The 12952-nt window shown below is 42.1% G+C and overlaps 1 protein-coding gene across 2 annotated transcripts in view; it reads right to left on the reverse strand.

The window, feature by feature from the left end:
• Nucleotides 1-12952, reverse strand: part of SATB2 (SATB homeobox 2) — a 193752-nt gene that overhangs the window by 36555 nt on the left and 144245 nt on the right. For both annotated transcript variants that reach the window (XM_040440087.1, XM_040440086.1), the window contains one exon: nucleotides 7409-7606. In XM_040440087.1, coding sequence (XP_040296021.1) covers nucleotides 7409-7606 — 198 coding nt within the window. The remainder of the gene's footprint in view (nucleotides 1-7408; nucleotides 7607-12952) is intronic.

The following is a 12952-nucleotide window of genomic DNA, read 5'->3' on the forward strand; positions in this document are numbered from 1 at the left end:
TCTTTCATCTCTACTCTAGCTGTCACTTAAAAAGCATGATTGAACGATGCAATGTGCATTTATATGCTTGTGTGAAGAGAATTTGGGGTCACAATAGGGTCAGTAGTTGGAGTTCATGCTTGTCACAAAGGAAACAAATGAACTATCTCATCTGAGCTGGAGCTAAATACTGTAAATCCCTTATTTCACTTTAATAACTCATAATGTAAAATACAGGTATGTCAAGGATTCCTGTTCAGGGATGTGTCTAATTGAAAATTACAGAAACATTAAAAGAAACTTGTTCATCGAGAATCTGATATTTCCCTTCAATTGTTGACAAAGAAAGTTCATGCCCTTCTGCAGCAAATGAAAAATTACTGATTTGGACAGAATTTTAGAATGTTGTCATTCACGAATGTGCCTACAGATGCACATACCAGATTCTTCCACTAGCAGAACTGCTGTCTGCATCTATCAGCAAGTGATCCTTGTTGACAGTGATAGAAGAACATTATAAGATTATCTGGCACAGGACAGGTTAAAGCCTTCCTCCTCAAACTAGTGAGATTCTCTACTTATTGCTTGTATTCTTCATGTACTTTAGCAAAGACAAATCTGCGCAAGCAATAAGGCCTTTTGCAGTGTAGGCCAGAGGCCATACTTAAACTATGGTATAGAGGTGAGAAGCAGATCCCCAGTGAGAAGTTTATGAGATAGGAGGCAGGTAAAGCCTCAGAAGCAATTGTAGAGAAGGTCTCTAAGGTGCAGCAGAGTTTTCGGTGGATAAACCTCTACCCTACTGCTCTACTGCTTTCAATTGTTTAATTTGGTAAGTGGTTCATTATTAAATGAAGATCAGTGGAAGAAACTTATCTATACTTCCATTTGTATTAGGCACATTCATATCATCACTAGTTATTTCCATTGTTCTGCTCCATTAGAGGAGCAGGACAACAAAAATAATGAAAGTGCCAGATTTGACACACAATTCAAACCAACAGACCCAAACAGACCCCATTAACTAAAATGGGGTCCCATTCAGGTGCATGCAGGGCTTTTCTGTCTGCTCTTCTTAAAGGAATCTATAATGGAGGCTTTGAACGGTGCCTCTAATGCAGATAGGAACACTCCTTTAGATGAATTATTTTATACATGATAAAGCTGACAGAAATGGCGCCAGAGTTTAGTTCAGATTGTGAATAGAGACAGAAAATTTAGATCTTCTGGCTATTGGAAGTGCTTGTTTAACTTGTTTGCATGCCATCAATCATAGAAAATGTAAAGACAGTGTGTACTACCCATTTGCCACTATAATGTTGTTTGTGGATCTTGGACTGGTGTAAGTATTCTTTGATTTCCCAAGAGTTTTCAATTCTTCTTTAAGACTATGAAATTCCTAGTAAGAATGTCCTATCGTCTAACAGTGGCCTTGCATGATCATTGAAAAGTAAGATTTGACATGAAAGAATAGACAGGGCCAAACAAAATCTCAAGTAAAATATTAATCAGACAAAAAGCAATTACACAAACTTCACAAGTTGTTTATACCTGATGGAGGGAGAGATATAGGCTAGAAAGTATAACTAAGCACAACAATGGCAACTCTTTTATAACATGTCTGTAAGGTTATGTTCAGAGCTGCATCAGAGGCTTCTTCAGGAGAACTACTACTTTTTCTGGCAAAATGACTACCATGGCAGAACTTGATAGACCTATTAGAAGCCACTAGAGTCATTTGGGTGCAGTTGGTGCCCTTTGTGCAATGGATCCAGAACTGTGCTATGGTTTCTGCTTTTTACTGGAAACCACAATGCAGATTTGAACAGATATTCTGAAACAGGACATTCTGAGGTCACAACCTGACGACTATACATACAGGGAGTGCAGAATTTTTAGGCAAATGAGTATTTTGACCACATCATCCTCTTGCATGTTGTCTTACTCCAAGCTGTATAGGCTCGAAAGCCTACTACCAATTAAGCATATTAGGTGATGTGCATCTCTGTAATGAGAAGGGGTGTGGTCTAATGACATCAACACCCTATATTAGGTGTGCATAATTATTAGAGCAAATATTGAAAAGGGACATTACAAGGGCAAAAATAATAAAAGTTTATTTGTGCTACAGGGATGGGGGTGAATGCCTACATTAATCATGAGACATAGTGACAAATCCGTCTAACCAGCTAATACAAGCAAAATGTAATTGATCAGGATCCAGCCAGACCAGGGTAAATGGAGGATCACTGTGTTGTAGTTAGCAGACAGACGGACTAATATGTTAAAAATTATGTATATAAATCCGCCGCATAGAAACCAATAGTAGTCCACTGTGATTCATAGGAAATATCACTCAGTGGTAACCTATGCTGACGGACTAGAGGCAAAGTGGTATGGTCCCTAAGTTGGTTCCATCAGGACCCCACCACATACAGCGCACATCTGCCACTAACCAGGAACGGTGGTATCACTGGGCAGTGAGGGATAGTATGAGGAGTAGTTATGTATAATAACGTATCTCCGAATAACTATCTCCGATGTGGAAGTCTATCATCACAGGTGAGAGGCTGTTGCTGCCACGGTACATGCAGCAAACAGCCTACCCGTGCAGACTGAACTACGGCTCGGAGCTGTTGCCGTCGGGGTATATGCAGCAAACAGCCCGCCCGTATGTGTAGAACTACGGCTCAACGCGTTTCCATGCACTTCATCAGTGCATTTCTTCAGGAGCCAGCGTATCTATAACACATTCGCCTGCCTGAGCCGATACCCTAGTGTGGGAAACGGCAAATCATATAAGGCTAATTATAGAGTACCCCCGAGTCTTAGTATAGATCTCGGTGCACTGTTTTTAACAAACAAAGTCTCGGCATTATAATGGCCGCGAGGCGGCCACGCCAACACCGTGATTTAAAGGGGCAGTACCCCGCCCCCTGGACACACCTCCTGCCAGCAGCCAATCCGCCGCAAGGGTATGCATGATGGGCTAGGTTGACTGACAACAAAGGAGGAATGAGGATGTGTCCAAGGGGTCAGCGCATAGGCGCTACAAGGTAAGAATATAAACGGGAAGATCAACGGCGACTTAATATATATGACGAGGTGACAAAATGTAATATGCAAAACGGTGATCACGAAATAATCAGTAAATAAATACAGCACTGTTAAGAGGGTAGATAGATGAATCAAATAGCCACATATGACCAGAGGTGACATATATGTATTGGACAGATAGCCCTATAAGATTGCATATATCACTCATCAAGATAAGATGAATATGCATATCTACTTGTCCAAAGAAAATTAGCGGATTCTAACACCACTGGTACAATGTGTCCACATTATTTCGTGATCACCGTTTTGCATATTACATTTTGTCACCTCGTCATATATATTAAGTCGCCGTTGATCTTCCCGTTTATATTCTTACCTTGTAGCGCCTATGCGCTGACCCCTTGGACACATCCTCATTCCTCCTTTGTTGTCAGTCAACCTAGCCCATCATGCATACCCTTGCGGCGGATTGGCTGCTGGCAGGAGGTGTGTCCAGGGGGCGGGGTACTGCCCCTTTAAATCACGGTGTTGGCGTGGCCGCCTCGCGGCCATTATAATGCCGAGACTTTGTTTGTTAAAAACAGTGCACCGAGATCTATACTAAGACTCGGGGGTACTCTATAATTAGCCTTATATGATTTGCCGTTTCCCACACTAGGGTATCGGCTCAGGCAGGCGAATGTGTTATAGATACGCTGGCTCCTGAAGAAATGCACTGATGAAGTGCATGGAAACGCGTTGAGCCGTAGTTCTACACATACGGGCGGGCTGTTTGCTGCATATACCCCGACGGCAACAGCTCCGAGCCGTAGTTCAGTCTGCACGGGTAGGCTGTTTGCTGCATGTACCGTGGCAGCAACAGCCTCTCACCTGTGATGATAGACTTCCACATCGGAGATAGTTATTCGGAGATACGTTATTATACATAACTACTCCTCATACTATCCCTCACTGCCCAGTGATACCACCGTTCCTGGTTAGTGGCAGATGTGCGCTGTATGTGGTGGGGTCCTGATGGAACCAACTTAGGGACCATACCACTTTGCCTCTAGTCCGTCAGCATAGGTTACCACTGAGTGATATTTCCTATGAATCACAGTGGACTACTATTGGTTTCTATGCGGCGGATTTATATACATAATTTTTAACATATTAGTCCGTCTGTCTGCTAACTACAACACAGTGATCCTCCATTTACCCTGGTCTGGCTGGATCCTGATCAATTACATTTTGCTTGTATTAGCTGGTTAGACGGATTTGTCACTATGTCTCATGATTAATGTAGGCATTCACCCCCATCCCTGTAGCACAAATAAACTTTTATTATTTTTGCCCTTGTAATGTCCCTTTTCAATATTTGCTCTATCTGAATACTAGGGACGTGTACCTTTCATACATAGTTATATCATTTATTTTCGTGCATAATTATTAGGCAACTTCCTTTCCTTTGGCAAAATGGGTCAAAAGAAGGACTTGACAGGCTCAGAAAAGTCAAAAATAGTGAGATATCTTGCAGAGGGATGCAGCACTCTTAAAATTGCAAAGCTTCTGAAGCGTGATCATCAAACAATCAAGCGTTTCATTCAAAATAGTCAACAGGGTCGCAAGAAGCGTGTGGAAAAACCAAGGCGCAAAAACACTGCCCATGAACTGAGAAAAGTCAAGCGTGCAGCTGCCAAGATGCCACTTGCCACCAGTTTGGCCATATTTCAGAGCTGCAACATCACTGGAGTGCCCAAAAGCACAAGGTGTGCAATACTCAGAGACATGGCCAAGGTAAGAAAGGCTAAAAGACGACCACCACTGAACAAGACACACAAGCTGAAACGTCAAGACTGGGCCAAGAAATATCTCAAGACTGATTTTTCTAAGGTTTTATGGACTGATGAAATGAGAGTGAGTCTTGATGGGCCAGATGGATGGGCCCGTGGCTGGATTGGTAAAGGGCAGAGAGCTCCAGTCCGATTCAGACGCCAGCAAGGTGGAGGTGAAGTACTGGTTTGGGCTGGTATCATCAAAGATGAGCTTGTGGGGCCTTTTCGGGTTGAGGATGGAGTCAAGCTCAACTCCCAGTTCTACTGCCAAATTCTGGAAGACACCTTCTTCAAGCAGTGGTACAGGAAGAAGTCTGCATCCTTCAAGAAAAACATGATTTTCATGCAGGACAATGCTCCATCACATGCGTCCAAGTACTGCACAGCGTGGCTGGCAAGAAAGGGTATAAAAGAAGAAAATCGAATGACATGGCCTCCTTGTTCACCTGATCTGAACCCCATTGAGAACCTGTGGTCCATCATCAAATGTGAGATTTACAAGGAGGGAAAACAGTACACCTCCCTGAACAGTGTCTGGGAGGCTGTGGTTGCTGCCGCACGCAATGTTGATGGTGAACAGATCAAAACACTGACAGAATCCATGGATGGCAGGCTTTTGAGTGTCCTTGCAAAGAAAGGTGGCTATATTGGTCACTGATTTGTTTTTGTTTTGTTTTTGAATGTCAGAAATGTATATTTGTGAATGTTGAGATGTTATATTGGTTTCACTGGTAAAAATATTAATTGAAATGGGTATATATTTGTTTTTTGTTAAGTTGCCTAATAATTATGCACAGTAATAGTCACCTGCACACACAGATATCCCCCTAAAATAGCTAAAACTAAAAACAAACTAAAAACTACTTCCAAAAATATTCAGCTTTGATATTAATGAGTTTTTTGGGTTCATTGAGAACATGGTTGTTGTTCAATAATAAAATTAATCCTCAAAAATACAACTTGCCTAATAATTCTGCACTCCCTGTATGTCTGGCTTGCCTCTTCCTGCAAAAGCGGTCTTTCATGGATCTTATAAAATACAAAGTCACAAGAAGGTATGCTTTTTCTCTCCATCACATGCTCTAAGGTTTCTTTTGTGATGACTAGTCTGATTTGTCTTTTGTTAAATATTTCAGTCTTTCATAGATCTCTTTTGCAGGAAACTACCTTTCCTTTGGTAAGCACTGAATGATTGACTTGAATTTCTCCTTCTTTGAATATGCAGTTTAGAAGCTGCCATGACATTATACAGCACTGTGTGCCAGCTGCTGCAGAACATCATAATACAAACCTCATTTACCTAGGCCAAGGATTGGGACAATTATCGGGATAATCGTTCGTATTCCCAATAATTGTACCATGTATATTTGCCACCAGTCACCTGATGAACGAAGCAAACCTGTTTCCCGTTTTTTTGCGGTACAAATATAATCATATGCTAGCAGGGGCATCAGATTGCTCTGTGTAGACAGGGATCTGCTACCAGCAAAAAAAGAGACCGAATGGGTAAAAAAGATCACATACAGAGGGGATGATTGCTGCATATTAATGTAGCTCTCCCCTATGTTAGTAATAGGCAAGTATTGGGAATGAAGGGTTAATTCCCAATAATTGCCAGTGAATTGACCCATATAAAAAGGCTTTTAGACTGTGTTGCAGCTGTTTATAATGTAAGCAACAATGCTGTCCGGCAACCATCACATGACGGACTCCAGTGGTGATCTATAGCCCCAAATGACATGGCATCCACTGGGTTCTACAAAGGTCTTTGCTGTCTGGACGTAAAAAAAAGCAGAATTTGCAATAGAGCATCCAAACAAAGTCTCAGTTTCAAGTGTGGAGAGTCTTCTTTTTAAGAGACCTTTTTGTTGAAGAGCAGTGATGGCCAGTTCGCCGTGTTCGTCCGAGAACACATGTGGGCTGGCATCTTAACTCACAAGTCCGGCGATGCACAGGTAAGTCCTTACCTGTGTCTGTGCGCGAGCCGGTCTGAAACAAATGCAGTCACCGGGAGCAGGCAGTTCCGAGAACAGCCGCCGGGGGCCTTTATCAGGCTGTTCTCGGAACTGCCTGCTCCCGGTGACCGCATTTGTTTGAGACCGGCTCGCGGCGCAGGCACAGGTAAGGGCTTACCTGTGCCCTGCCGGACTTGTGAGTTAAGATGGCAGCCCTCATGTGTTCGCGGGCGAACATGGCGAACTGGCCATCACTGTTGAAGTGTATATAACCCCTAAACTATATAGCAAATGTGTGCATTATAAGGAATAATGATCTACTTATTGTAATTTATAAGTGCATTAGAAGTCAGCTTGAAGTTCTGCAACCTGTATAAATCCCTCAGCCTCTGGCCTCAAGCTGTTATATGGTTGCAGAACTCTTTGTTGAATTTTTCTATACTTATAATTTACATGTAGGGGTACATATTTCATTTACAAGAAAAGTTAAACCTTTTATTCAAGCCAATGTAGATAGAATGCACCATGCACAGTGAAAATTCAATTTATTTATTGCAATGTATTTCTCTATACAGGACTGTGTAGACCTTTAGTATTTCTTACCTGCACAGGTTCAGGGGTTAGCTGTACTACATGCTGGATGCGCTCACTGTGATGATGTCTAGATTCTTCTTCATACACAGCATCTCGTTCATGCTGAGGGAGCCCAAGAAAACGTCGAATGGTGCACAGATTCTCCCACAGTGTACGATTTTCTGGGCTTGGATTTTCTTTCCAGCGGAGAAGTTCACAAAGCCAACCCTTTAGTTTAAGAATAAATTAAATATTATATATTATTCATAGGTGAAAGTGGTTCTAAATGTCATATAATTACTAAAAATATAGATAGACTTGATTGCTATTTATAGACTGGCCCACGAGAACCCCTTTTTTTTAACTTTTATATCTGGTCAATCAGACAGGTAATACAAATACGTTAGAAGAGCTTCCAGCCTTTAAGACCAACATTGCCCCTTCTCGATAAGAGACCTGGTTGATCATGTGTAGTCACTTAATGTAGAATTGAATGGGAGTATGTGTATTCATTGAAAATGCTCATTCCGTTATTTATGAAGACCGTATTTACTATGGATAGGGCACAAACAGCTGAAAAGCATGTTTGACTATTTTCTGAGCAGGACAATCAGCGAATCATCAGCTGTTTTTGGACCTTTAAAAGTCAACCTAACCTAAAGTTCTTCATGGATCAAGAGTAATAAAACATTATGACAATCTCATAGGATAGCCTTCATACTGGTACTTGTGAAATGTATAAATACCTTATTATTATGTTTACTTAGGTGTTATAATCCATCATTTCTGACTACCATTTTTCACACAATCTTTTCCATCTTGAGTGGAGCTTAGCTGAATCATGACTTGACACACCTGAGTTATCTACCTCCTTTTCCCAGCTGAAGTGTCAGAAATGCGCTATTGTAGATATGTAGCTTGAAGCTGCTGGTCCAATGCAAGTACTGTAGTAGGGTTCTCCAAACCTCACTCTGCACAGACATAAAAGGATTGTCCCAAAGTTGAAATTTATGACCAATCACGATAGGTTTGTGAAATCTGGAGTTCCACAGGACAGATTACAAAAATGGTGATCCCTTGTCTCCTGTTTGAATACAGTAGCTTTCAAGCATGAGCACTGACTCTCCATTCAAACTGACATTCAGTACTGACAGAGACAGCCAAGTGTTGGCCTTTCTTTTGCAGTTACATAGACTTTGAACAGGGCAGCAGTGCGCATGTTCAACTGTTACTCCATCCAAATAGGAGACACAGGATACCTACACTCATGATCAATGGGGGTCCCAGAGGTCTTGTGGATAGGTGATGAGTTTCAATCTTGAAGCAATCCCTTAATATTTATTTTATTTTGGTATTTTTTTGCATATTTATATAACCTTTCTCATTGTTACTACACTATTGTACAACTGTCCCTTTTGTCCCTGGTTATACAACTAGTATTTTCCTACATGGAAGGGGGTCCTTTGGACCCTCTGAAGGCATCAGGGCCCAGGTGTATCTGCACTCTCACAGTAAAGTATGTTAAAAAGTTAGAGCCTGACATGTGTGGGTCTTTCTTCCCATTTGCACTGACTGAGTATACATATTTATGGTCAGATCATATCAGATATCCCTGTGAAGTACCTGCAGCAATCAACAGAAAGCAAGACCTTCTTGATTTATGTTGACTTTTTTCAACACGTAAAAGTTGTTTTAAGGCAGAGTTATGAAAATAGTATTACATTCCAGAACTGACGCTGCATTCCTGTTTAATGATTCTTCCAATTTTATGTTTCCAAAAAGGAACCTTCAGACATCAAGCACAAGATGTTACATGCCCGGACGCTCTTCTAGCAAGACCAGAAGAGTCCCCAATCCCACTAACATGAGCTGGCCATGCACACCAAGTTAGACTTGCTACCTCCTGTAACAAGGTTTTCCGATTCCATGCAATGTTGGTTCTTCACGACCACAGTAATAACGCTAACCAGATTGGAATTTTTAATGCCACCCCAATCATTTTCAGACTTTTTTTTTCATCTGATCATTTTACCTATTTACACATAGCGGTAATTGTCTCGATCAGATATTTTCATCAAAGTGTTATAAAAACCACTAGGGGTAAGACCAACCTATTGCAGGCCACAACTAATCCATCAATAAGTGCCTCAAAGTAACTCTGTGCATTACAGATTCACCTATTAACTCTTTAACCTCTATGCCCTCATTTCTGCCCATCCTCCACCACACATCGCTCCCCAAACATAAATAAATAGGGGGGAAAAGTCAAGATTTGATTATCTTCGCTGTATCGGCCAAGGCAGAAACACCAGCTGTTCTTATTGTGCCTCGTCTTCCTCACGGCTCCGATGTTAATAGCCTGATCATTCCATTTTCTCCTTCAACTGGCGGCTGCACAGAGCAGAGACAGAGAGGGCTCCTGCCCATCTGTAGCAGCTGTAGGCAGTGAACTGTGAAGGCACTGGGGATTTATCGGGTAATCTGTAACACAAGACTGCCTTGTTTTTACAAGAGAAAGGCCACATTTGCAAAGACCTGCTCTATTCTGGATGAGGAAAAGGATGAAAGATTTTTTTTTTTAGAAGTGAATACATCCACGCTGTCCTACTACACTAGTTGTCACTGATCTGTGCAACTTTTAACTCTGTGGTATTGACAGCATTATGAATGCTTGTAGATAGGATCCTCAGCTGAAAAATGCCATGCACTTACTACTATGAAAATATAAGCCCCCAGCGTTATTCATATTTTCTATAGCATCCAAGCAACAAGCCCTAGACCCATGGTACCAAAACAATAGTATCAGATCCATTTTATGCACTTATATAGCGCTACTATATTCCTCAGCGCTTTACAGACATTAGCATCCAACTGTCCCCAAAAAGGCTCACAATCTAAGGTCCCTATTAGTATGTCTTTGGAGTATGAGATGAAACCCACACAAACAAGGGGAGAACATACAAATTCCATGCAGATGTTGTCCTTGGTCAGATTCGAACCTAGGACCCCAGCGCTGCAAGGCACCAGTGCTAACCACTGAGCCACCGTGCTGCCCAACCATTGAATTATTTGTACTTATTAGGCACATAATTGTATCTTTTTGGATCTGCAAACTACGGATGTGGTTCGTGTGACATCCGTATTTTTTTTTTATGGACCTATTCACTTCAATGGATCCATGGTCCGCATTTTGCATATTCTCTCTTTTTGTGTAAAGGACATACGGATGTGGAAAGCACATGGATGATCCACGGGCTTTCCGCATCCCTATGTCCATACTGCAAAAAGATAGAACATGTCCTTTACTTATCTGCAAAATGCACCCATGGACCTATGAAGTCAATGAGTCTGCAAAAAGGGTGGAAGCAACACGGATAGTATCTGTATTTTGTGTATCCACAATTTGAGGGCCCCAAAATACATACGGTTGTGTGCATGGGGCCTTAGGGAAATATGTAAATCATACTGTAAATCATTAAGCATAATACCAAAACCAGTAATCTATGATAACGTGCTGTTCACCTCAAGTAACATAATGGCCCTCATATATGTAAGCTAGAAGAAGACTTTTTTATGAAAATAATGGTATATTGTTTATGTGCTTGATTTATGATGTATTTGCACCATAAAGAATTACTGTTTGTGCCATGTACGTCACTTTGTGGTTCAGGGTGGCTGACTGGGCGAGGTTATGAGCCCATTACATTATATCCCTATTTAAGAAATGCAACTTTTCCAAAATATCGAAAAAAAGCCTCATTTGCACTTCACATGATATTATAAATCTAGAATTATACAGCAAGTTAATTTAATTGATTTAAATAGAAGTTTGATAAAGCTTTGGAGTAGTAATGATCGAGCACCATAGTGCTCGGGGGCTCGGGCCGAACACATCGGGATGCTTGGGTGCCCTACCGAGCACCAGAGTATAATGGAAGTCAATGGGAGAACCTGAGCATTAAACCAGGCACCCCTTGCTCTAAAGAGGGGAGGGTGCCTGGTTCATAGGAAAACGTCAGAAATTGATGGAAACACCACCAAAATGGTTTGGGACCAGCATGGGGAGGATGTCTGGATGCATCTTGGACTCCCAGGTCGCTGCTGGGAACGATGTTGTCCGAATAGTACGCCACTTTTACAGACTGACAATAATACGCACAAAACCAAAGATAAAATCGGTTTTATAGGAAAAATTGTCAGGAAACATTCTTTCCCGTATATTTAATTGTATATAAAGTGCAAGTGCTGCCAAAAATTACAAGGAAGAGGCACTCCGATACAACCTGTATATCACATAAAGGTGGGCCTCATTCACATTGTGGTACAATTGTTCAGGTAGTGGGACTCCTACACTCATAAAGCCTATGCACTAAGTGAAAGGACTGCCAAAATTTCACACATAAAGGAGGGCATCATACACAGCCTTGAAAAATTATGATTGATGGCCTGTTGGTGACCCTCAAAAACATTTGGAGCAAGGGCCTGCTGATCTGACCATCTAAAACATTAGGGGTGAGGGCCTGCTGCTGCTTTGGTGACTCTAGATAACCTTGGCCCAACCGCACGTCCCCGTGACGGTGACGATCCATTCGGATGTCTGCCCTATGAACTTTCAATGTTATTTTCAGCGCAAACCACGGTGACCATGGGTAACGGGGAATTAGGGTTTGTTTCCGGAGAGGGAGCCTGAGAAACAGCTACGGCTACCACTTCCAACCAAGGCAGCATGCTCGCAAATTACCTATTAGGTATAATTAGATGAGATCCTGCAGGTGAGCTGACCCTGTAAAAGATTGTAGGTGTGGGCCTGCTGGTGAGCTGACCCTATAAAAGATTGTAGGTGGGGGCTTGCAGGTGTTCTGACCCTGTAAAAGATTGTAGGTGAGGGCCTGCTGGTGAGCTGACCCTCTAAAAAATTATATGTGAGGGCCTGCAGGTGAGCTGTCCCTGTAAAACATTATATGTGTGGGCCTGCTGGTGAGCTGACCCTGTAAAACATTGTAGGTAAGGTCCTGCTGGTGAGCTGACCGTCTAAAAAATTATATATTTATATTGATCAGCTTTGCTCTGGTGGAGTCGAGAAGTCATGGTCAAATCCAGGCCTTGTTCATTTTTATGAGTGAACCTGTCATAAAGTGATACGCTTATCTGTTATAATGCCACCAGCAGCACTAAATACCCTCTCGGACAAAATGCTGGCAGCAGGGCAGGCCAGCACCTCCAAGGTGTAGAGCGCCAGTTTGTGCCACATATCCAGCTTGGACACCCAGTAGTTGTAAGGCACTGAGGGATCATTGAGGACGCTGACACGGTCTGCTATGTACTCCTTCACCATATTCCAAAAATTTTCCCTCCTTGTGATACTAGGCATCAGGGTGAGGGTGCTGGCAGGGTGTCATGAAACTGTCCCAGGCTTTGGAGATTGTTGCCCTGCCTCTATTGGAACTGCTATGTGTTCCCCTTGTCTCCCCCTTGGCCAAGGAACTACGAACCCTGCCGCCAGCGTTGTCAGATGAAAATTTTTGCAGCAATTTTTCAACAAGGGTCTTCTGGTATTGCACTGTTTTGCTAGTC

The sequence above is a fragment of the Bufo bufo genome, chromosome 7 (assembly GCF_905171765.1).
Source record: "Bufo bufo chromosome 7, aBufBuf1.1, whole genome shotgun sequence".
In the NCBI taxonomy this organism is placed as follows: domain Eukaryota; kingdom Metazoa; phylum Chordata; class Amphibia; order Anura; family Bufonidae; genus Bufo; species Bufo bufo.